This window comes from Quercus lobata, chromosome 2, assembly GCF_001633185.2.
Source record: "Quercus lobata isolate SW786 chromosome 2, ValleyOak3.0 Primary Assembly, whole genome shotgun sequence".
Classification (NCBI taxonomy): Eukaryota; Viridiplantae; Streptophyta; class Magnoliopsida; order Fagales; family Fagaceae; genus Quercus; species Quercus lobata.
The window spans coordinates 4,160,861-4,186,420 of NC_044905.1; the positions used below are offsets into that span (position 1 = coordinate 4,160,861).

General features: G+C 33.5%; 3 protein-coding genes across 3 annotated transcripts; 2 read left to right on the forward strand and 1 right to left on the reverse strand.

Annotated features, from left to right (window-relative positions):
- Window positions 1–3,016: 3,016 nt before the first annotated feature.
- On the forward strand, window positions 3,017–11,956 carry LOC115974149 (long chain base biosynthesis protein 1). The gene is made up of 13 exons (XM_031094368.1): window positions 3,017–3,803; window positions 5,798–6,028; window positions 6,133–6,227; window positions 7,483–7,574; window positions 7,968–8,061; window positions 8,152–8,224; window positions 8,346–8,478; window positions 9,347–9,521; window positions 10,196–10,336; window positions 10,426–10,521; window positions 10,704–10,845; window positions 11,327–11,454; window positions 11,531–11,956. The coding sequence occupies exons 2-13, from the start codon at window positions 5,875–5,877 to the stop codon at window positions 11,699–11,701; spliced, it is 1,494 nt and encodes a 497-aa protein (XP_030950228.1). The 5' UTR covers window positions 3,017–3,803; window positions 5,798–5,874; the 3' UTR covers window positions 11,702–11,956.
- Window positions 11,957–14,053: 2,097 nt separating this feature from the next.
- On the forward strand, window positions 14,054–17,307 carry LOC115974150 (SUMO-conjugating enzyme SCE1-like). Its single transcript, XM_031094370.1, has 5 exons — window positions 14,054–14,355; window positions 14,453–14,536; window positions 16,527–16,679; window positions 16,790–16,903; window positions 17,001–17,307. The coding sequence occupies exons 1-5, from the start codon at window positions 14,287–14,289 to the stop codon at window positions 17,061–17,063; spliced, it is 483 nt and encodes a 160-aa protein (XP_030950230.1). The 5' UTR covers window positions 14,054–14,286; the 3' UTR covers window positions 17,064–17,307.
- Window positions 17,308–21,813: 4,506 nt separating this feature from the next.
- LOC115974151 lies at window positions 21,814–24,718 on the reverse strand. The gene is made up of 2 exons (XM_031094371.1): window positions 23,578–24,718; window positions 21,814–22,697 (listed from the first exon to the last, which is right to left on the reverse strand). Exons 1-2 carry the CDS (start codon window positions 24,488–24,490, stop codon window positions 22,207–22,209), a joined length of 1,404 nt encoding a protein of 467 aa, XP_030950231.1. The 5' UTR covers window positions 24,491–24,718; the 3' UTR covers window positions 21,814–22,206.
- Between the last annotated feature and the right edge of the window lie 842 nt (window positions 24,719–25,560).

Sequence of the window (25,560 nt, forward strand, 5' to 3'; positions counted from 1 at the left end):
AACCACTGATAGGCCCCACTTTAAAATTTTCCATATTAAGTTTCTTATGACAATGCAGTTTTGCAATATACAAAATATAGCTACAGTTCTTTAGATTTGGACATTGTGCATTTAGTTTTCTAATCAAATTCAATTATATGGCAAATCAATGGACTACATTTGTCATGAATTGAGTTATCCTTAAATGTAATACTTTTACATGGAATCAGTCGATCTAACTACATGGATGAATTTAATTGGAAAATCACCTAAGGAACTAGGTAAGATTGCCCCCTGTAAATAATTGAGTAGTTAATTTGAATTTGTTTCTTTTGAACTTGCCTTAGAAAACCTTAATAAAGGGTCTAAAACAATGTTAATATGTTGTTTCAATAAATAATGATTAAAATTTTGAATGCAAACTACAAAGACAGCTCTTTGAGATCTTGATTGTGTGTAAATTTTGTCGTTTAACTAAAGTGCTAAGATGGAAATGGCCTTATGTTCCGTAAATATGTCCAACCAACGAATAGAAAATGCTCCTTCTACATATGTTCAACCTGTGTCCTCCGTGGCACGGAACTTGAACTAGTTTCAGCCATTATTGTACAGAATCGTACTAAAAGTAAAATGGTTTTTCTTCTATGTTGCCGAGTCAATTACTCAATCTGCCAATGTTCATCAATAAGGCAACTTTTCCCATTTTATATATGTGCTTTTTTTAGTTTTAGTCTTATTTTAATGTACGGTGAAACAGTGTAATCAGCTTTCGGCCATCCAATACTTGCTTATAATCACTGTAATCCAACACAAACTCTCATTAGACCATGAGGGCAACCATGAAATTTGGCAAAAAGATTATTTCTAAAGTAATGTTGTGTTAGTATTCCTCAGGTTCAGAGATGCTACTACTTGTGTGGATGGTAGTGCTTTTCTTTCATAGTGTATTCTCTCCAACACTCCCTCTCACACAACCTTTTTCCCCAGCACTTTTTACCCATGTGGAGCTTTGCATCACATGCTCCCACCTCCTTTACATCACGAAATTATTCTCAATCGTCCTCTTTATCCAAGCTCTCATCTTTCTGTCCCCTTTTGTTCTATCATTCTCTCAAGCAAATCCTTCTTTATTTACCATAATTATTGATACTATAATTATAACTAACTTGGACTATCTTATGGTCCAATAGCGGCAGTTTTCTTAGTCAGTGCACTCATTTTAAGAACATTAAAACATAAAATTATAGTGCCATAGAGGAGATATGATTCTGATGGTATGATTATCAATGCGGTCCTCCTGTCCACTAGGCAATCTAATTGTGGTTCTTTTTAGTTTTGTCTTCCATCATATCCTGTCTTGGATAACAACTGCACTGCCCCTCTAAAGCTCTGCTACAATACCTTATTCCGAGCTCTAAGCTTAAAAGCTTAGGAGAGCGGAGACAGAACATGTGCATCACTGCAAATGTTCATCATGATCATGCCTCAAATGTGGTCTAATTAGTAAAGGAATATTTATGGGTGGGTTTCGGGATACTTGGTTACGAGTTACAACTTATGAGTTTCTTTATGCAAAGTGCAAACTCTTTTCTTGGTTTCTTATGAGATTGAGTTATATGACTTAGTTTTCATCACCCAAAACTCAAAATATACAAGACTCGCAATATAAATGGATGTTTGACTTAATTTTTGAGTTATGTTCTAATCACTCAAAACTCAAAAAAAAAAAAAATTTGAGTTTGAGTTATGAAAACCAGGAACACTATTTTGGTGTTTTCAAGTCATGAAATTTGAGTTTCAATGACAAAATTGTTATTATGGTGTATTGGTGGGTTTAATGGCAGTGTGTTGTCATGTCAGAAGTTATTATACCATTAGGCTTTATAGCTCAACACGCACCTCTTAATATTTCTAATAGAGACGTCTAATGTTCAAATCACACCACGACCATCGTGATTATAAAATTATCTAATAAAAATTATAAAAAGATAATAATAATAAATGGATGAATATGGTTCAAGAAACTATCACTTGAAATATGAAAATTGTCTTTACATTTTCGTTGTAATAGATAATAGTGATGATAAATTTTACCAATTAAGTTAACTGAAAGGTGTAATATATGTAAATCATGAAGGAACTTATTATCTTTTGGTCTCTAAGATCTTAATTTTGTACGTGATCCTATTTTACCAGACAAAAACATGAAGTTAAAACTCTGTAGTAAGCCAGGCCCAAATGGATATATGTTTTCTCTGATGCTGGCCCCAAGTAGCAATACTAGACCAACAGCAAATTTCGTTGGGCTTTAGTCCATATAGTTAGGTGTTATTCACTTATTCCAGATCTTTTATCCAGCTAAGCTTATGATCCACCATAGTCGACAAACGAAAAAACAAAACAAAACATAACTGTATGGCGAAGATATCACCTGACATGGTCCACGAATTATTCAGAGTCTTCAGACCACTTATTAATAATTATGAAAAATGCTATGGCCACAATTTTTCTTCACCATCACTCTCAACTCTTCAACCATTTTCAAACACCCTATAGCATTTCCAGGACGTTCAAGACAATTTTGACGAGAATGTGACAAATTGTGACCAAAATTAAGAAACTTTTTATGGCATTAGTATTTCTCAATAATTATTATTACTTTTTATCAAATAAGTGAATGAGGGAGGTGGAAACGGAGACTCCGGTGAGGAATTGAAATTCAGACGATGGATTTTTTTATTTTTTTTCCTTTAATTTTCCTGAAATAAGGCAGTGAGAAAGGATTGTGTGTGGTTTCAGCCTTATTCATTATTGTGTAAAAATATGACGTGGCGTCCTAGTATTGGAGGTTATAAAATTTAATCTCTTTCTTTAATCACACAGTAAAACGAACATAATTAAATTTGGGCAAAACTTAGCTATAGCTCCTTAGATACAATACCTTATATTTCTTACTTAAAATTTTGACATCTGTCCAATTTAACACCACAAACAAACGGCGTTAAATTTTTTATTTTTTTTCCCTTCATCCTTCTTTTTCCTGTACTGCAACTGCAACCGCAACCCTCTGGCTTAAAATCTCCAGAAAAGAAGAAAGAATCATAAATCAAAATCATAGATCAGAAACGAAGAAAGATAGATCTGAAAAGAAGAAGGAAACAAACACACATACATACACACTCACACCGAGAGAGAGAGAGAGAGAGAACGAATCACAGATCAGAGAAGAAGATCATAGATCAGAAACGAAGAAAGCCTCATAGATCAGAAAAGAAGAAGGAAACAGATACACATACATACACACACCGAGAAAGAGAGAAAGAATCACAGATCAGAAACAAAGAAAGCCTCATAGATCCAAGAAGAATACCAGTTCTTTGGCTCGCTTAGCGCGGCGGCGGACAGAGCGGAAGAGGAAAACAAAGATAGAGCCGGTGAGGAGAACGCTGGTTGCGACTTGGATAGTAGGAGGGTTGTCTGTAGTGGCGAAAATGGAAGGAAAACTCGGTGGGAGCTCCATCGGACCATACTTTTCTTTTCTTTTTTAACGCCGTTTGCTTGAGGTGTTAAATTGGACAAGTGTCAAAATTTTAAGTAGGGAACCTACGGTAGTGTAGCTAAGGAACTGCACTTGAGTTTTGCCCATTAAATTTACCTCCGTAGGAGTCAATGGGATTTGGTTGACCCTATCCCTCGTTTTTTATAATTTTTTTTTCTTTTCTGAATCTGAGGAAAACCAATGAAGGAAAAAATACAAGTAGAAGAATAAGAAGAATCAGCTGCTCTGAATAGTCAGTGCCGTGTCCAACCGACTCTATTACCAGGTACTCTCTCTCTCTTTCTCCACAATCTCAATCTCTCTTCACTCATTTCCATGTGCCATCACATTGATTTGCGTTAAAATTGATTGGATTTGGTTCGTATCCCCAAACTTTCGACTATATTGTTGTTTCTGTCTTTTCGATCTTTGGTAATTCAAAAACTTAATATAGAAACTTACTTCGAAACAAATTGAAAAAAAGAGGATGTTAAATTGAGAATCTCAGCTTGATTTGGGAATAACAAATTTTTTATTTTTATTTTTTTATATGTACAGATTTCTGTTTCATGTGTATTACTTTTTTGGTAAGTGTTTTATGTGTATTACTATTTCACGATGTTTTTCCATAGGAGAACTAGAATTTCTAGAGAATGATGTTTCAAGATGTGAGGTTCATGTCAATCATGATATTGATACAATTGTCAATTAAGGAAGTGGCAAAGAGTATGACTTCGGATAGAATAAATTGGAGGAAAGGAATACATGTGGTTAAACACTAACTAGTTTGTTGAGAATCTGTAGCCGATACCTAAAAATTCGGGACCAAGGCTATGTTGTTGTTTTTGATGATGATGCTAGGGATACAATATTTGGCATGTTGTGATAGGAACAACATCACTTTCATCTTGGTCCACCACTGACACCATTTTTATCATGCACAGCTATTGTGAAAAAAGTTGTTGTGAAAGATGTTATATAACTTATATCTCTAGATTTATTGTTTTGGCTTATCCCTTGTGCTTAGGGAATTAAGGATTGTGAAGATGTTCCATAGGAGCAGTTGGAGGCTCTTATCCCTCTAAAACATTATTTTGATGGCTTGGCTGATTAAGGGTGATTAGTGGGCGGTTTTGAGAGACCTCAATATTGGTTTATCTCATGTCGTCATTAGGTTTGGTTACTGAGTTATTATAAGTAGGCTGAAGTTTGTATCAAGATGCATGGGGACTGTTATGGAATCCTACATTGAGAATGAGAGTTGGTTCTTAGATTCAAGGTATCCGGAAGTGAAATTTATGCAGTAGGGGGTTATCATTTTGGAGAGTTTTAATTGCTCTTGCTTTAAGTTCTTATCATTTTGGATATTGTTGTAAGTAGGACTGACTTATTTTTGTGTGGTGGAAAGTGGACTACATATTATGCAAGCAGTTATTCATATGTATATCATAGAAGAATTAAACATGAAATGAAAATATGAAAAGTCATACTTATAAGTAGTATGGCATTTGGGTTTCAGGTCATTTTAAATTGTCTTTTTTTCCCCCTCCGAGATCCTCTATTTGATTTACAGTATTGGCATGTTGTTCTCAGTTACTGTAGTTTGACCTGCTGATTTTTAATCTGATTCAAGGAAAATTTGACTTTGCTTGAAAGTTGAACCATTAGAAGCAGGAACTGTAGGATTATAACAATACTGCTTTGATTTGTGGAAGCATGTTTAATTGGAGTCTAAAATTTTGCCAAGTTTCTTGTTGATTGTTTGTCTTGAAACTATATAATTGTGGATGTGATTAGGTTATTTGTTAAATAAGGGAAATAATACTTTATATTTTCATTCCAGCAGAAAACTGAGTGGTCTAGTAGAGCAGAAATTAGGAAACTGGAACTTGTTTGCGTTTTCTAACTTTAATCAATATTGTCTTATGATAAAGAAATGGAATTTGAATTTTGGATGAGGAATAGAATCATTTGAAATTTGTTTGAACTGGATGGCTCCCTTGTTAAGGTTTGCTGGTTCTTCATGACCACTTTTGATGATATAAGATATCTACCTTTAAATGATTGTTACTTCTAAAATGTTGCAATATAGGCCCTATCAAAAAAAAAAAAAAAAAAAATGTTGCAATATAGGCAGTCATATATGGTATATCCCTGTAGCATTGTATGCATCTTTGATTTTAATACTATTCATCTTCTTCTGTTAATAATATTTTGCTTTTGATTGTGTAATACTTTTTACTGCCATAACAATGGGACAATAATCGTAACTACATGCAGATTCTGGTCTCTAAGCCACTTGCTGCGGTGACGAGTGTCAAGACATTGTACTTACATTAGTATCCTTGTCTATGTGAATGATGAATGAAGCCTCTATGAACCCTCAATTTGAGATATCAAGTAAAATGGCATCAGCTGTTCTGAAAATAGTTAATACTACTTTAGATTGGGTTACCAAGGCTTTAGATGCTCCTTCTGCTCGAGCTGTTGTTTTTGGAGTGCATATTGGCGGTAATTTCTTAAATCTTAAAAACAAAATGTCTTTGTTCTCATCTGTCTGATAATTGTTTGGTTAACCGATTCTTTTTTTTTTTCCCTTGATCTTCTGGTTGAAGGGCATTTATTTGTGGAAGTTCTTCTTCTGGTGGTCATCCTTTTCCTACTTTCCCAAAAAAGTTACAAGCCCCCTAAGAGGCCTTTAACAAAGAAGGTTTGTGTGACAATTCTGATGTATACTTGAACTTTTTGTTTCTTTAACATACTTAAGTGAGATGTATTGAGTGTTGATGGCTGTGATATGACTAGCATATGTGGCGCGGGACAACCAGAACATAATTAAAATAATAGGAAAATAAGTGGATATGACCTAGGAGTCAACACCTAGACCTAGCTTAGAGTCAACACCAAGCACTAAGAATCAACACTTAGGGCGGACTTGGAGTAAGCACCAGACCAAAGAGAGACCAAATGACCATTTTTTTAATTCATCAAAATATTAACTATCTTCTCAAGGAGTTCTATAGGTTGCTTATAAAGGATTGCTAAACCCTAGTTTTAATTGGCTTAGGAAGCCCTTATTGCCTAATTACAAAAATAACATTGCTTCCAAATTAAAATACTACTATCCTAATAAACTACTAGGACCTAGTACATAAAAATACAATTGACTTGCAAACATAAATAATACTAAATAAAAATCTTCTTGCGTCTCCCACATCAGTATGCTTTACAAATTGAAAGAAATTTTTTGTTACAAAAATTCTGCTGATCATGTTCTGTGGAACAGAGTGTTTCAGAACATTTTTGGTATCAAATGTAGAGAACTTCTCCCTAACGATGATTGGTTTGCCAAAATAATCTTTCATTTTCTGCCAATGTCTTGCATTCTCTTTTGGATACTATTGGTGGGTGTATATGGGTGTTATTTTTCTTCTTCTTTTTAATTGTTTTGGGGTTTTTTTTTTTTGGGGGGGGGGGGTTTGGGAAAGGGAGAAGGGAGGGTGGTATTATGGCTTCTGCAGTGGATTGGGCCTATGTGTTGTGCTCTTAATGTTATGTGGTTTAGCAATGTTTCTGCTCTATCATAGTTGGCATAGATGAAGGTTGTACTGCTGCTTAAAGCTAGTTTATTTTGGTGCAGGATTTTTATCTCTTTCTTTCACCCCCTGGATCTTTGTTGCTAAAGTCAATATAAGGAATTTTTTTTTTTCATAAAAAGAAAAGGAAAAATATCAATTCAGTCAATGTTGGAAAGTCATTATCATTAAACCTACACCTTAACTCTTGACACTGCTTGAAATCCTGGCTGAATTTTGAATTATGGTGACATATGAAATCATCGTTAGAGTTGAATGCATAGGATTGAAATTGTCACCGGGTTCTGTATGTCTATTGTGTGCTTTTGTGATTTTACTTAATTCTGTTTCACTGAGGGCTGGCACTGAAGCTGTTCCTGATGTTGATAGGAAATAGATGAGCTATGTGATGAATGGGTCCCAGAATCTCTCATTCCTCCTATTACAGAAGAGATGCAGAGTGAACCTCCCGTGTTGGAAAGGTGAGTATAGTTGTGATCTCTATGTAGAGGATTCCTTGATTTTTGTCAGAATAATGCCTTTACCTATATGTTTTGATCTTTTTTTTTTCACTTGAACTTTAAGAGGAAATATTTTTCTAGTTATGAGTTTCATGCATATTTTTTCTCCTCTATAGAAAGTTTCTTCCCTAGCACTACATTTTATTGCTATTCTCTTTCGTTGTTATGTATTTTATTATATGGACAAATAATTGTGTTTACAGACTTTTAATTATTCATAAGTTAAACATTAGGGTTCTGAATAAGAACTAAAAAGTGTTTTTAAAAAGTCTAAAGTATTGTTACTCATGAGCACTTATCAACCACAAAAAAGAGGTATTGTCGCTCATGAGTTGTGTCTTCTCCTTCTGGCAGTGCTGCAGGGGTGCATACAATAATCAATGGCAAAGAAGTTGTCAATTTTGCTTCAGCAAATTATCTTGGATTGATAGGACATGAGAAGTTACTTGTAAGGAAATGTGGTTCCTATTATATATTTTGTTTTTTCTTTTATGATTCTTTGTTGGGATAGAGCATTTATAACAATATTTTTTCTTAGGAGTCATGTACATCTGCATTGGAGAAATATGGTGTTGGGTCTTGTGGTCCTCGTGGGTTCTATGGAACAATAGGTAAGAGTTAATCTTGAAACTACCATCAAGAGCACCCCCCCCCCCCTCCAAAAAAACAGTTTTCACATGTAAAAATATTTTTATTTTTGATGATTACTTATATATTTTTCCCTCTTACTAGATGTACACCTTGATTGTGAAGCAAGAATAGCAAAGTTTTTGGGAACACCTGATTCAATTCTCTATTCTTATGGACTCTCCACCATGTTCAGTGCAATTCCAGCATTCTGCAAAAAAGGAGACATCGTTGTGGTGTGAGTATACGTAATCTTGATTGTAGTATAAAAGTTAAGTTCCTTTAGGATTTCTTTCTGTGTATGTATTTATAATCAAAGGAAATAATCAATTCTAAGAGGAAAATCATGTTTGCGAATTTGTTAAGAGACACTTTTGAAGACATGTTGGTGGCTATGTGGGCAATCATAAGGTGCTCTTCTTTGTGGGGGTGAGAAAAATATCAATGATGCTGGGTTGGATTCAGAGGGGGCAAGTTGCTTGTGATGGGATGAATGTTGTAGACAGTAGCAATGACTGGGGGTAGTAATTGGGTGACGAGTGTTAGCACTAATGTGGGTGTAAATAACATAATGAGGAGAGTGAATGCATCCAATTATTGCTTAATTTTTGCTTCTGCTGCATCAAATGGTGTTTTTAAAGAAATAAATTTTCCTTTTTCCTTATAAGCAAACCAAACACAATTGTTGGAGGAAAAACTATTTTTCTACTTTGGAAATAGAAATATAGTTTATATAATTATATTGAAACACAACTCTGTTGAAGAGATATTTTATGAGGGTGGGTGTAAATTTTTACTTCTGAATTAAATGGATTCCCCCCCCACCCCCCCCCCCCAAAAAAATCATGATTAAAAATGACTGTAGTGAGATAGAATTTCAAAAGAAGGTAACTACAAATGTGATCGTTGCTTGGCCTTCTTTTGTTGATGTAAGAACGCTAATGCAACCAGCCTTATTAGCTTGCTAGCCTACCTTAGCCAATTTTGACATATATCCTGGTGCCTTCTAGATTTCAGCATAAATTAGGAGTTTTGGCTGTTAAAATAGGTTTTCTGCTGTAAATTTGTATCTGTACTTTAATGTGCTTCTTGTCATTCCTGTTCAGGGATGAGGGAGTCCACTGGGGAATACAAAATGGCCTTTACCTTTCTAGAAGCACAATTGTGTATTTCAAACACAATGATGTGGAATCCCTAAGAAATACTCTGGAGAAATTCACTGCAGAGAATCAACGGGCTAAGAAATTGCGGCGCTACATTGTTGTGGAAGCTGTATACCAGGTAAATTTTTGTGCTTTATATATTTAAAAAATTCACCTTTGCTTTGTTTGTGTACATCTCATACATTAACTTGGCTCATGTGCTTAGACATAGTGAACAAACATAGGAGGCACCCTGAACTATTGTCTTTATGTTGCATGTTGCAGTAGTTGTTAAGTTTCTCCATGAATTACTGCTATACATTCTGGCAGTAGTCAGTAGAAGAAAGATGGGCAATTGCAAATACATTAGTATATTCTTAAGTGTTGCAATCTCTCTAATATGTGTGTTAGCCATTTTTCTCCAGTTCCACAGAGAATTGGGAGAGTTGTAATAGACTATTAAGCTGTTTTATTCTTTTCTGTTTCTGAAAGCCAATTTCTTATCTTCCCATTAGATTTGTTTAATTTATTTCTCAGGGTAGAGGGTTGTACATTTGGGCCAAGAGCCTTTTAGCTCAACTAGCATGTTTTAGTGTTTTCAACGTAGACATCTAGGGTTCAAATTGCCCCCCCATTGTAACTATCAAATTTATAATAATAAAAAAAAGAATTGACTATGATAATTTTATTGGTACACCATGATGGCTTTGCTTTGTTAATGGTATCCACACTGATTCGTTCTACTAATTTTGCCATATTTGCCACTGCCACCTTTTTTATAAAACACTGGATATCTGTTTCTAAAATTTGCAGAATTCTGGCCAAATTGCTCCCTTAGATGAGATCATTAGATTGAAGGAGAAACATCGGTTTCGTGTTTTATTGGATGAGAGCAACTCATTTGGAGTGCTTGGCAGTTCTGGAAGAGGTCTCACTGAGTACTGTGGGGTTCCAGTATGTTATGAAAACTTATCCAAACCCTTTTTTCTTCTAAAATAAATTTCCCAGTTTCTGTTTGTGATTGATGGTGATACGGTATGCAGATTGACAAGATAGATATTGTAACTGCTGCAATGGGACATGCATTAGCCACAGAAGGAGGATTCTGCACTGGAAGTGCTAGAGTTATTGATCACCAAGTATGTAAATAGTAAATTATAAGAATGACCTAGTAAAATGAACAATTTTGCTGATTGGATGGAAACACAATTCAAAAGTTTTATACTATTCTATTCTAGATGGTGATGCTTATTTTATAGTAATAGATTTCTTGTCCAGTGTTTTAAGTGCTAATGTCTGTGTGCGCGCTAATTTTTGGCAGCGATTGAGCAGTTCTGGATACGTTTTTTCTGCTTCCTTGCCCCCATATCTTGCGAGTGCTGCAATAACCGCTATTGATGTCCTGGAGGAAAATCCTGGTCTGATAAAGAAGCTGAAGGCAAACACTGCTCTCTTATGGAAAGGTTGGTTCTAAATTCTACCTCACTGCTAACTGATGTTGGATATATTTGGAAAGAACAAAAATACCATACATTGGGAGCTGAAGAATTTTATGTTCAGTAATGCTTTATAACAGTACCATTTATCCCTTTTTTTTAATCATTATAGGCATAGGTACAAGAAACAACTATTGATAGGGCATTATTATCCGTTGTTTAAAGTTGGTTGCTTTAGGCTGCATGGCCATGTGTAATCTTTTTATGTATTTACCTCTGAATTATACCTTTTAAAACAAGTCTGCTTACTTTAGATAGATGCCTTGAATACATGGTGCTGCATCCAGCCATTGAAAACATAATTGTTTAATCTATCAAAAGCCAATTTTTTTATGTTCCTACCTTCTTGTTAAAACTTATGAAGTCAACCAAAAATTAATTAATATAGATATGCTTGCTTAAAGCTGCCTTCATACTGTTTAGTTCAAAATATATTTGGTGACTGCAGGATTGTCAGATATACCTGGCCTCTCGATAGCAAGTAATCCTGAATCGCCCATTGTTTTTCTCAAATTAGAGAAGTCAACAGGATCAATGAAAAATGACTTAAGCCTTCTTGAGGACATTGCTGACCGTGTAAGTAAAATAGCTTTATCCATTTTCTATTCATACCTTTTGCAATTTTTATTTCCTAATTGTTGTATGATTGCAGGTGTTGAAGGAAGACTCCGTATTTGTGGTGGCTTCCAAAAGATCAACACTTGATAAGTGCCGTTTGCCCGTTGGTATCAGATTGTTTGTTTCTGCGGCCCATTCAGAATCTGATCTGCAGAAGGCAGCTGAATCATTGAAAAGAGTTACAGCATTGGTGCTCAAGAGTTAAAACTAGTTAAACTGAGTGGTGCATGTCAAATCTCTACTCTGTCCGCTCTTGCCGGACCTCATCAGGTTTCTTTTAGATGCCCTTCATATTTTAAGACAATTTTTGTAATGTAGGCTACGGCCTGTCATTGTTGATAATTTATGTAGTAATTCCTGTGCAATTATTTTTAGAATGACAAATTTTGTTCATGCAACTTTTGAGTACTTTTAATATAAGCCATAGTTTTAATAGCATCCTTTGGGGTGTCTTATCACATGTTTGTGGTTCAAACTCCACCTGTCTCCATTATCTACCTATCAAAGGGAAAAAAAAAAAAATTTGAGTGTTTGTTCACTGTACTGTGGACATTTTTGGGATGTAAAAATTGTAGAGATTAAATATTTATTCTTCTGAACCTCTCTTAACTGCTTTATTCAAGATAAGGAAAAGATGATTTAAGCGTCACTGCTCTGGAAGCATTTTGAAGACGGGTCATACTGGGACCAACACTTTTACATTATGGGGCTGAATGCTTTGTTACCAATTAGCAACTTCACTGATGTTCTGAAAAGGAAAGGCCTGTGTATGATGGTGGCGTTTTTCTTTTTTGGGTAATCAATACATGGCGAGAAAAAATTCAACTAGGCTTAATATAGTGTTTGAAGTTGATTGAATCTTATAATGGATGGTGCAAAAATTCATTAGTAATAGCATATTTTGAGGGGTAATTTTCACTCGGGAGTTTGAATACGTAGAACTCCTAAAAATATATGTTTTTGATAGTGATAAACAATAAACGATCTAGAAACTGATTGAACTGGAAGACTTTTGAGGATTTCCTGCTATTGCAATTTCACCATTGTAGATGTTTGTAATTTTTGAAGTTTATTATGTGTAAGAAATAAAAATATTATGCTAAGAGTCTTGTAGTTCGACATTACTTGGTTCTTGTAAATTCCTAAGTTTGTGACATTAATTGGTCCCTATAATTTTGTGATATTATTTGGTCTTCTTTATAAAGAGGACCATGTTTAAATCCTGCTTCCCCTACTTATTGTAATAATTGAAAAAAAAGAAAAAAGAAAAAAAGAAAAAATCTAACATGTGTGGGGATAGTAAAACGTTCTTATCTAATTGCTAAAGCAAAGATAAATATGATAATATGAATACAAAGGTTATGTGTAGAAATTAATGTAAATTATTATTGGCAAATAAGTTTTAAGAAAAAGAAAACAACACAATATAATGACAGTATTTATTTATAATTTGATTGAAAGATGCTATGAATAGAAAGATTATGTATAGAAATTTAGGTAAATTATTATTGGCAAACAAGTAAAAAAGAAAGCAACGGGGTATAATAATAGTATGAATTAAGTTGATTGAAATTCCAAGACAATGCATTTCATTTAAATGGGTTATAATTTAATGTTTTAGTTTTAGAACTATATAATTTTAATACTTCTAAACTATAAGTTTTAAAATATAATTTTCTTTAAAAAATTAAGGAAAGAGAAATGAAAGTCACTAAAAATTGGCCAAATAGAAGAAAAAAAATCTGTATTTTATATTCTTTGTTCCAAATAATTATTTTGATTAAAAAATATATATACAACTAATTTTTTTTTTTAAAGATACAATTGTTTATGGAAGAAAAAATATTTTTTTAATTATTTTTTATAATGCCACTTACCTAGGTGGAATAGCCTTTAATAAAAAAAAATTGTAACAAAAAAAAATTAAAATATAAACATTTTGACTTTTAAATATTCAATAAATCTAGTGACATAACTTTTTTATTTATTATTTACAAATGTTGAATGATACACTGCAATTAACGAGTAATGCTACAAATTATTTTATAACATTTTTAGAAATTGTTAATGTGACCGGCTTTTTATTAGTTTTCATCTATATTCACTATTAACATCACTTTTTTATTTACTGATAATTACTCACCACATCAGTATTTTGTAAAAAAAATTTATAAAAATTTTATACCTCTAACATTACTCGAGATTAACATAACTTTATTTCACAATATTTATAAAGATGTCATGTTGTAGTTTTTTTTTTTTTTAAGAAAACTTCAATTTATGATGTCTGTTTTTGATAATAGTTCTTTATTATCAGACCAAGATATCTATTGATTTTAGATGTAAATGGAATTCATCGTAGATTTCTTATTTAACCAGAAAATTTTTTACCAATTGAACTAGCTTGTTATGTTCTAGTTGGCTAACAAATATTTACTTTTTTTTATATATAACGAAAATGATGTAGCTTGAATATTACAACTTATCAAATCATTGTGAAAATTCGTGTGTACTTACCCAAATCTGTGTACAGTGTACTTGCCATTTGAAACACTAAAATAAAAATAAAAAACCAAAAACAGAATTGGGTCCTTGAAAAAGAAAAAAAAAATTTGGGGATTGGGGAGTACAAATATATTGGGACTGTGTGTGTGTGTGTGATTGATTATAAAGCTTAAAGTAAAGACAGAAAGTTCCAAAACTAGAATAAAACCGTGCGAGTTCCATTCTTGGAAAATCAGAAAACCCATACCCAGTCTTTGAAGAGATTTAGAGAGAGAGAAAACAAAAATGTCCGGAGGAATCGCGCGTGGCCGTCTCGCTGAGGAACGAAAAGCCTGGCGTAAGAATCACCCTCATGTCCGTACTCTCTCTCTCTATTTTTATTTATTTTCAATCCTTCAATTTTTTTTCTTCCTTACTTTTTGTTTATATTTTTATATTTTTGTTTAATTAGGGTTTTGTGGCTAAGCCCGAGACCTGTACTGATGGCTCCGTCAATTTGATGGTCTGGCAGTGCATCATTCCTGGCAAACCTGGGGTCAGTTCTTTTTTATTTATTTATTTATTTTTTTGTTGATATAGTTTATAAAAATTATGATTGGAAACTTTTCTCGTTTATACATGTGATCGATCCTGAATAGTCTGTTGAGGATCCGATTATAAAAAAAAAAAATTTAATTAAGATTGTAACTAACGAATTTAAAAATTGCCATTAGGGTTTTGATTTAGGAGCTTTTTAATTTTTTTTTAATTTATTTTATTTTATACTATTACTGTATGGATTTTGTTCATTATGTGACTTTTACGCTTTTGTATGACATGGAGGCGGCTGTTTTTTTATGTGATGATGAGTTTTTGATTACTAGCAATTGGCAATTAAATGATATTTTATGTGTAACTTGGTTTATTTTAATTGGATTTGGAGATCGTTTTTATCAGTGGGTATGGGAGTGATGTCTTATGCTGTAAATGTGCATTTCATCAGCAGTGGGCGGATTTCAGCTATGAATGTAAAAGCGCCTTTCGTGTTGGGCTTTGGTTTTGAGATCAATGCTTTTTTATTTATTTTTTTTCTTTTTTTTTTTTTAAACAATTGATGTTGTTCTTGGTGTAGCATAAAGAGACAATGACAATGTTAATGTGCCCACCCTTTTACAGAAATTGTGTTTCTTTATTGAAACTATGGTGCTTATTCCATGTTGTGCAGACATTTAATTACAACATTTTCCTTTGTAGTGCTCCTTACTTCGAACTACTTGGAGAAGCAAGTTTTAATATGGCTGACTTGTTCATGGATATGTTTAACTCAAATATTGTTTATTTGCACCTTCAAAATGCACAATTGTATTAAGCATGTATTGTTAACACAAAGCTATCCAGAAGGTCCTCTTTGAAGTGTGCTTATGTTATCCATTGAGATCATGTAACTTAAAGACAAGTAGTGTGATTTGGGAACTTCGCAAGTTTGACAGGTACCCCAGATATTGCAAATTATGGTATATAGAATGGGCTGAAAAATTCCTTTGTTGTTCTGGCTGGTTATATTAATAATTACTGATTGATTTTTTTTTTTTAATAAATCAAAAGTTAATGATACAAGATTTGAATTTTGTTCTCTGGTTGACTTAGCTTTTGAACATTCACCAACTATACTTTTCCTTTTTAATTCTTAATTTTATTTACATTTTTGACATGATCACAAAAGAGTGGGGTTAGTGGATTGATCTTGTGGAACAAAGACTAATAACTGCACAGAACAACAACAAAGGAGTGATGTGCTTTATGTTATTTGGCTTGCAAAAGGATAAAAGGTCATGGATTTAGGGAGTGTTAGATAATGCGATGACCTCTGATGTGGCAAAATCAATGCTTTTGGAAAGAGTTGATTTGCAAAGCAGAAATTGCAAAGATGGCCTAAATAATTCAATAAGGATTTGTTGGTTTGATGATAATGGAGACTAATTTTTTTATTCCATTTTTCTTTAGATATGATTTATGATTCATTTACATTGGCACTGTTAGAATCTGAAGGGTTTCCAAAGTAACCCTAGGTTGGGTGGTTGGGAATTTGAGTGAGTCAGGGTAGAAATGGGATTGGCTATGTTTCAGAAGCTATAACATATTGATTGAGATGTGTGAACTTGGAATATGGACATTGTGGTGGTCCTCAACGAAGTAATGGAACTATTAGAGATTATTGATTACATGATTGAAAGTTACTTGAGGGCTTTTTGCAGAGGTACTAGAGGTGAGTATGGGAGGAGACGTTTCCATTGAATACTGCCCGGTAATGGCTGTTATCAGAACTTTATTTTTTAATGCTATTTCATTTAAAAATTTTCCTATATTTATAAAGTTAGAGGTTATGCCAAATGATAAGTTTCCAATTAAAGATGTTTTCTTTTAGCTTTTAGGGTCTAGATGATGAATTTTGCTGGAAGTAGGTGTGCTGATATAACATTTTGGTGTAATTGCGTTGATTCAGTGCCTCATTTAATGGCAATGCATCTATCTTCTTAACAATGCAGACTGATTGGGATGGTGGCTTCTTTCCACTTACGCTCCACTTTAGTGAGGATTACCCTAGCAAACCCCCAAAGTGCAAGTTCCCTCAAGGTTTCTTCCACCCAAATGTCTACCCCTCAGGGACAGTGTGTTTGTCAATCCTCAATGAGGACAGTGTAAGTACTCAACACTGCCATTACAAGGATTTGAAGATTGAGCTTCTGAGTGTACATGATTGATTATCAAAACTTGCAGTTGTTATTTGACCTTTTGTTTCTGTTTGCAGGGGTGGAGACCAGCCATTACTGTAAAACAAATTCTAGTTGGCATTCAGGACTTGCTAGACCAACCCAACCCTGCTGATCCAGCACAAACTGATGGCTACCAGCTCTTTATTCAGGTTTTTGCAGTCCCTCACATCTTAAATCCTAGACTTTGTCTAAATTTCCAAGTCTTGCTAATGGTATTAACAATACTTCTCTGGCCCTGTTATGCAGGAACCAACTGAGTACAGGAGAAGGGTGCGGCAGCAGGCCAAGCAGTATCCCCCTCTCGTTTAGCATTTTGATGGATGTGGTCAAATTATTTAACTTGTCCATTATTAAATGCTTAAAGCCCTTTTAAGATTGGACCGCGTCATTGGCAGGATTTTAGTTGTTTTTCAAACATGGCTATAAATTTGTTAGGAGTGGATTTGTCGTTACCATGTTCACTGTGGATATAATAAAATATGGTTGTATTTATGGTTACTTATGCTGGAAGGAATGTCAAATGTTGACTGCAACATACCTGTTTCGAGCGTCTTTTTAGTAAACCGTATCTCTCTGCTGAGTGGCAATGTGCTTATTGCGAGACCCCATTCTTCTCTTGATATGGCTATGCAAGTGGTCCTTAGCATAACCCAATTATAAAGAGCAAGATGGTTACTGTTGTGCAATATTGTTGTTATTCTCTTTTGGTAGTCTTATGCAGTAAGTGAATATGAGGAGCTATGATGTTCCGGGGACGGATCAAGTTTGAGGATGTTTAAGGTGAGTACATGTGAATAATATGCAGGAGCTGTAAAAGAGGTGGTGTTGCACTTGCGATATAAGATAATAAGTACTGAAAAGAGGGATAAATGTGGTTGAGGATTATAGAATTTAATACAAAATTTCTTAATCTATGTTGAAAAGGTTCTCTCCAAAATAAGTTGACAATATTTTTCTATTTAATTTGACAAAAAATAATCATATAATTTTTTTTTGAAATATGTTCAGTCAAATTGTGTTTGGGATGAAACTAATATAGATATATCTGCCAAGCTTTAGCTGTTGTCCCATCCATAAAAGAATCAATATATGCTGAAATTATTCTGTGATGCATTTTTATTTTTTTGAGAAGATATTCTATGATGCATTTCATTCATTCATTGCACCATTCATTCATATAATTTTTTTTTTTTTTGCAAACATTCATATAATTTAATTATTCACTAGTGATGAAAACTCCTAAGCTCCTCGATCAATGCAGCCAAGTTGGTATAAGATAGAATAATTATTTCATGCATTGAATGTATATATGCATTCTCCTTTGTGGCATCTCCACTTCTTTTCAGCTTCTATTTTGTATTTAACAATTTATATTTTTGAATTCTTGTAATCTTTATCTGCTACACTCCTTATCATGTGTATTAATCTATATATATAAAACAAAAAAACTCAATACAATATGAGAGGGTTGCAACAATTAAAAAAATTACGTTTGTTTCAATTAGGTATTAGTGCTTGTGTGTGTGTGTGTCATGGCCTCAGACTAATCTTCTTCTTCACCTTCTTCTACTTAACTCCACCACATCTCCCTTACCCGCTTCTTCTCTTCCTTGTCAAATGCTCATCATTCCCTATCCATCATTCATACCAACAGTAATTCTCTCTACTGGAAAAAACCCAATTACTTCCCTATCTTAAAGGTCATGATCTTCTTGGTTTCAGTGATGGTTCAAACCCATGCCCTCTATCCACAGTTTGTGTCAACAATGTTTCAACCCCAACTCTGGTATGCCCTTCTTGGACTAGGCAAGACCAACTTCTCATGAGCCTTCTCATTTCTATTGGATGAAATCACACCACTACTAGATGTTGGCTTCTCTTCATCAAAAGAAATTTGGACCACTTTTGAAGCGTCACTTGCCTCTACTTCCAAGGTCCAATACTCATATTTTTGTATTCACTCTCTTTACTAGGGTTGTAAATGAGTCGAGTCAAGATTATCAAAAAATTTCAAGATTGTTTATATAACTTTACTTTGAAAATTATGCTTATCATCAAGTAAGATTACATGTTCAAGCTTTTTTTTACTCATTCACACATGTATGTTAATAATTACTAATTAAATTCTAGTTGAAATTATATTATCAAGTTAACTATATAGAATGATTTTTTTTTTTTATTTTTTATGAACTTATAAAAATTAGATTATTTAACTTTTTTTATTGTTAAAAATTATATATAATTTGGATTATGTTTGTTATCAATAAATTATAAACAAATTTTTTGACTTTATAAAAACTTACCATATACTATATACTGTATTTCCTTATAATAAATACACGAAAAATATAATATTATAATCAAACATCAAATAATTTCAAACATATACAAGAATAAAAATTGGTTTATTCTATTCCTTTTAAAGATACTAAAATTACAAATTAGTTTGTTTCTCTTTCTCTTTATGTTAATGCTATATATCCGATAATCAAATCAAATTATTTAATATAACACATTATAAATTCATTTAAAATAAAGACAATTGCTAATGACTCCTCCTCAAAAAATTGCTATTGACTCTTGCTAATTTCCAAGATCTATATTTACCATTTTTTTTCTCCATAGCTTTCCTTGTACAAGTACGTGTTTTCCTATAATGTTTAAATTATCAATTAATTGCGCATGCTTCTTAATTTTCTTGCTAATGATTTCCAAAATCTTTGTTTTCTGATTTATAATTATTTTCTTAGTGTAAATACGTCTGGCCAATTAATTCAATGTCTGTCAATGACTATTCATTTCGCTTTTAAGTCAAACTTTCAATATTGCTATGTCAAACGAGCAATAATTAATGGAAATCAACTACAGAAATTTTCTTTAAAAAAGAAAAAAGAAAAAAAAATAAAGACCAGATAAATTGGTGCTTCACTTCATTCTGTATATAATTAGTACGGTATATAACTATATATTACTAGAGGGGGGGCATGAAAAATACTTTGGGATAGCTAGCACAAGATTATTCCAATTTACTAAACCTCCTGCAGAAGCTGAGCTTGGTTTCAAATCTCATTGGATTTGAAATATGAAACCCGCGATTCTATGGTATAAAATTAAAAGATGTTGTCTAGAGTTTTATAATTCAACTAACGCTTTTGAATGTTTTTAATCCAGACGTTCAAGATTCAAATCCCCTCTTTCCAATTGTAACGATCAACTAATCAAAAATAATAAATAAAGAGAAATGTTAACGGGCACTATGCAGTACTTGCTAAGGTTTTCCTAATGTGAGTTTTGCGTAATAAAAAAAATGAGATAAATGAAAGAAAATGACATAAAAGTAGTTATAAAGCTGAAAAAATAACATAAAGTTGCAAAAAAGATTTAAAAAAAATGGTCACAAAAAAGTCAAAAAAATTGTTGTTAATGTGGTGCCTATTAACACAATCCATAAATAAATGCTAAAATATGTCAAACAATTGAAGTACATGGCTCTTGGTCTTAGTAATAAATAAAAGATTTAGTAAAAAAAAAAATGTACAAAGATATTTATTTGATTTGCTAGGGTGCAAAGGTATCATTCTTAGCAAAAGAAATGAAAAATTACTCCTATATGTCGTTGAGAGTGCTTTCGTCAACCATAGCAAAATTATAAACAAAGGTTGAATTTGTGATCATTGATCTATAGGATCTATAGGAGTAAACATTGAATTTGGAGTCGATGCATGCACCAAGTTCTCCCCTTTGGATTTCATTTTATAGTCAAACCGCATGATTTTGAAACATGCAGGCGTCAAAGATTGAATTGAAACATCTTATTTACATGCAGGCGTCAAAGATTGAATTGAAACATCTTATTTATCATTTTATCTATATCTCTGGACTCTTCTATTCCTAGTAAAAAGTTTAGACACGTCAATGCTTTATTTATTTATTTTTCTCATTCTTATTTGTGAATCACAATTCTCTCCCCTTTTTTATGTGCAAAGGAAAAATCTTTTAAAGCACTTATACACTCCGTACACATAATATTCATAATTTCACATGCGCTGTCCATATATATATATATATATATATTTTTTTTTTTTAAGTATATCCACATTCAACACATAAAATGGATAGTGTACAACAATTATACACTTAGTGTGCAATAATCAATGCCAATGTGCAAATAATGGATAATAAAGATTTCCTTTCAACAAACTCAACAGAAAGAGTACTGGTTACAGAAAATTCAAACTTCTGAGAACATATTAGAAAAATCAGAAGCAAATGGCAAAATGACATCATGCGGGACATCATGAAACATGAATATTAAAGTCCTCTAATTGGGTGCATCAACTCTTGCAGGGGTATCTACACATTTTTTTACTTCACATAGACGTGTTGCACTTTTCCTCCTCAAAACACAAGTAAACACCTGTCATCAATGATAGATAGCACAATGTTGCCTATTGTTAGTATTTTGATTTTCCACAAAATTAACCACCACTTTGGCATCAATTTCTATTGCTATGGTCTCCATCTGAAAGGCCAATTGAAGCTCATCTGAGAGACCATAACTCTGCCAGAGCACTAGTAGTGACACCAATAGCTCTGGAATAACCTCATACCTATTGCTAACCCCAGGTAACTGATGAAGAAGCATAAGAATTGAGTTTGACTAGTTCGTTTTATCCATTTGATCCAGGGAATTGGCTTTTGATAGGTCACAATACAGCATAACTGAGCAACATTTCTGAAACATTGAGAATGAAGGTTTTGATCAATCTCATAGTGTTGAAAGGTAATATGGTTCCTATGGATCCAAAGAGACTAGACACCAAAAGAAGAAAAAAAAAAAAAATAAGGGAAGTGTTGGGTATACACTTGTGAGCGGAAGCCCCATATGATAAATAAGTTGAGGAACTAATTTAACATAATTGGACCTAAACTTATAAGTGTTTTTAGGTTAAGTGACCTCAAGTAGAGTCATCTCAAGGTGTAATCTTCCTAACAAGTTAACCAATGAATTGAAGAGGGACCTAAACTCATAAAAGTACTTGTATATCACTACACCATCAATACAATCACTATCTCTTTTCAATTAGCAAATTGGTGATAAGGCAAAAATTACAACTTGAATAAACAATAGTATCTTGATATTCACAAGAAAAGAATTGTAGGGAAAAAAAAATGTATAAAACGAGTTGAATACAGAAAATAACAAAACAAAAGTGTCCGCAGTCTATGAAGCTGTGTTATTTATCTGCAATCTCTCTGGAAATGAGCAAGCCACTTGAGGCCACTTGAGGTTGCATAAGATCTTATTTGACGATGAACAGCAAAATGTCAAACTCCAACTTAAGTTGATTTTTGAATCTCTCTGGAACTCATATATATTCTGCAAACCCATGTGACTAACAAAATCAATGCATCTATAATCTAATGCACCAAAACCCAATGTGTCTTCTTGTCACTGCATTGCATCTGAGGGTCTTCCACTTTCTTCTAAGACAATCTCAAAAAGTTCAACTTCACCCTCATGGTCAGAATCTTTCGTATGTTTACTAGTTCCATTTTGACTGCCTCTGATTGTGTATGAATTAAAGTAATTTGAGTCAAATTTCATTGAGAAAAGATCTGTGCTATCTTCATAGTCTATGCCACTAGCTGGAGAATTTAGAGGAGGTTGAATGAAGCAAGGATTTGGTGTCCTCTGTGCATTTGCAGGCCCATATTTGAAGACACTTTGGCCCATATTAACCAGAACCAAAATGTCAGTGTTTGCTGCTAGAATTGGATATAATGGAGTCCCAAATTCCTCAGACTTGCAATGGACTACATGGACCAGCTCTGAATCTACTGTGAAAAACACCTTCTTCTGCTTAGGATGAAACCCACAACCAATCACCTTATCTGTTCTTCCCCATTCTGCTTCTTCGGATTCGAACACAAGTTTGATTCCTGAAAAAGGAAACTGTTAGAATAATAATTAAATGATTAAATTCACTCTTTCTTGACGGCTCAAGCTTCTGAGACAATTGATAATCTATTACTGACTAAACTTATTAAAGTATTCTTTAAAAGAAAAGTCAGATAGCAAAGTGACTAAAGAAACAAGAAAATTACTGTTAATTTCAGAAATTTAGGCAAGAAAATAATATAGCAATAATATGAATGGAACCTTCTTTTTTGGGTCAGCAGCTCAAAAACTACTTCATATACACGAAAAATGTTGGCACGATAAGGTGGGTCAAAGATTAGAAAAAGCAGCATCAATTATTCCATTTCATATAATTTATGATCATGTGACCATGTCATATAGTGGACCTTTCTTTTTGTTGACATTTTAGGTCTAGGGTATTCCTTGGTGGGTGGCCACTTTCCCATTTCTAATGCAGTGTGATAACAAATTAATCGCTAATAGTGAATTGCTATTATGTTCACTATCCATGAACATTCCCAAAAACCTGGTTGTATGCTTTCTGAAATATTGTAACTGCAAGTTCAACAAACTAGGCTTGTTTGGGAGGGGACAAAGGAATGAAATGAATTGAAAGGGATTTTCAAGAAAATTTTATTTATTTTTCTATTAGAATTAAGTAGGAAAAAATGGAATGGTTAGAAAGGAACGTTCATTTACTTCAATTCCCTGTTAAGGGCTTTTCTAAACAGTGGGAGGAATACTCATTCCTTTAATGAAATGAATGCAAAAATATAGATTTTATCCTATTATGAAAAAAGACAAATAAAAGATGAATGGTATAATAGTAAAATTATATATTTCTTATATTTCTGTTACTGTACGTTAATACCAAACATAGACCAAGAAAGTAGAATTTACCTTCAAGATAGACAGAACCATTGGAGTTGAATCCAATGCTTCCTGGATAGCTGCCTGGAAGTTTTGATGGAAGAGAGCCTCCTGCAGTGAGCCCCAAAGACAGCTTCACTGCTTCGCCACCTTTACCACTTTCTTCAATGTCAACCTTCAACTCTTCAAACTTGTTAACTCTATGACTACTGCTTGTAACATGGACTAAAGATTCTGAATAATTAGCTTTTCCATTCAAACTCTCTTGTATAAGTTTAGTCTTCTCACCTTCTTTAGCCTTGCCTACCGATTCTTTGTCATCGCCATGAGAAAATAAAATTGTGACTTCAAAATAAGCTTCTTGAGGAAAAGCAATATTATTTCCCAAAGAAGGACCTGGTAAAGGCAAAGCTGTTCTAATTACAGTTGTAGCAGTTGTGGAAGGTTGGCTTAGACTCACTCTCTTTAACCCTGAATTGAACCTTATCTTTTGCATGTATTCCACTGATCCTGGACAAACTTCCCAGCTTATTTCAGCCTCAGTTTCATTCCTTTGATCACCAACAGCGCATAAACCCAGCAGTGATGTTGATCTTGTTGATGTGTTGTTGTCCATGAAAGCAAATTGAGACCATCCATTCTCAACAGCATCGGTAATGAGTGATGGATTATCACCCCAACTGAACAAAGGTTTCACCGAAACCCCACGTTGAAAAACATGATTCCCTCTTCTTCTAGCTTCTGAATTATCAGGTTGATGATGAACACTAGCTCTTGAAACATTATTCCCAATCCCAGTTGCTCGAAAACTCGGAACGCCTAACGGTTCTACAACTTCTTTACGTTGTCTGCAACGACACCACCTCCAAACCAAAAGAACAAGAAGGGAAGTAAGAACTACGATGGACAAAGCCACCACTGTAACTTGTATCCATCCAAGCATCTCTCAACTTTAGCTCCTCCAATTTTTTTTCTCTTTTTTGTTCCTTCTCTTAGGCTTTGAATGGTACTAGTTTGGATTAGATAAGAAGAGAGGAATTTGGAGAATTTTCGTGGGAATGAAAAGTTCAAGAGACAGGCAGGCGTGGACTAGGACCGATTCAAGAAAGGCAGGAGAGCGTGGTGTGAGAAAACGATAAAGGCGTCAATGGCAAAGAAGATATAGCAATCTTGTGTTTGAAGAGATGTGGGATTAATGTTTTTCAATACAATAGAAGACTTTTTATTGGGTCTAATTCTTTTTGATGTGATACTTGAACCGACAGACTTGCCTCATTTATAATACGCGTTTTTTGATTCATTTTTAGTTTCGAAGGTAAGAGAGACAAGAGGGGTATTTTTGTTTCATATATAAGCAATTCTAGAATCTAAAATGTCAAATTCGAATTGGGGGCTTTTCATGTTGTTTTTTTCTTTCCTATTTTGTTGTCTGACAGTTGGGTTTGATGAGGGGACAATGAGACCATTTGGAATACCGCCAAGCCGGCAAAGAGGGAGGCTGTTAAAAAGTGAAAAAGAGGTGAGATGTTGAAAAACAGAGGAACATGAAATCTTTTTGTTGTATGTGCCGGTAGTTATTTGTCTCACTGACCATAATCAAATGCTATATTACCTTTATTGTTGGTCTCAGGTAATGTGAGAAAGTATGGCTTGCAACAGAGGTACTAATCACTCAGGTTCTTCTCAAAAATAATAAAAATCACCTGGATTATAAGTCAATGAGTGAATATCATGTAGGCAGTTCCAAATTTTCAATTAGTTAAACTGGTAAAGTTTGTAATTAAGATTTAATTTATACTCCTTTGTCATAGTTTATCCCACGAGATCCTCTCCATTTCGTTGTTGAAATTTTATTTATTTAAATTTAAAGTGATACATCGGTTTTAAATAACGCAACACTTTGATACGCTATTTAGTTTTATAATAGACTGCCTAATTATCAAAGTTCAAAACCCTTAAGTAGAAAATAAAGCAATTGTAACATGAAGTAAAAAGGGGCATTTAGGATGAGTC

Excerpts from the sequence above, each read along its gene's own strand:
- LOC115974149 (XM_031094368.1), top strand. The coding sequence starts at position 5,875 with ATGATGAATGAAGCCTCTATGAACCCTCAATTTGAGATATCAAGTAAA. Across the intron at positions 6,029-6,132 it reads TTTTGGAGTGCATATTGGCG|GGCATTTATTTGTGGAAGTT; the intron begins GTAATTTCTTAA and ends TTCTGGTTGAAG. Across the intron at positions 8,225-8,345 it reads TGGGTTCTATGGAACAATAG|ATGTACACCTTGATTGTGAA; the intron begins GTAAGAGTTAAT and ends CCCTCTTACTAG.
- LOC115974150 (XM_031094370.1), top strand. The coding sequence starts at position 14,287 with ATGTCCGGAGGAATCGCGCGTGGCCGTCTCGCTGAGGAACGAAAAGCC. Across the intron at positions 14,356-14,452 it reads GGCGTAAGAATCACCCTCAT|GGTTTTGTGGCTAAGCCCGA; the intron begins GTCCGTACTCTC and ends TTGTTTAATTAG. Across the intron at positions 16,904-17,000 it reads GCTACCAGCTCTTTATTCAG|GAACCAACTGAGTACAGGAG; the intron begins GTTTTTGCAGTC and ends CCTGTTATGCAG.
- LOC115974151 (XM_031094371.1), bottom strand. The coding sequence starts at position 24,490 with ATGCTTGGATGGATACAAGTTACAGTGGTGGCTTTGTCCATCGTAGTT. Across the intron at positions 22,698-23,577 it reads TGGTTCTGTCTATCTTGAAG|GAATCAAACTTGTGTTCGAA; the intron begins GTAAATTCTACT and ends TTCCTTTTTCAG.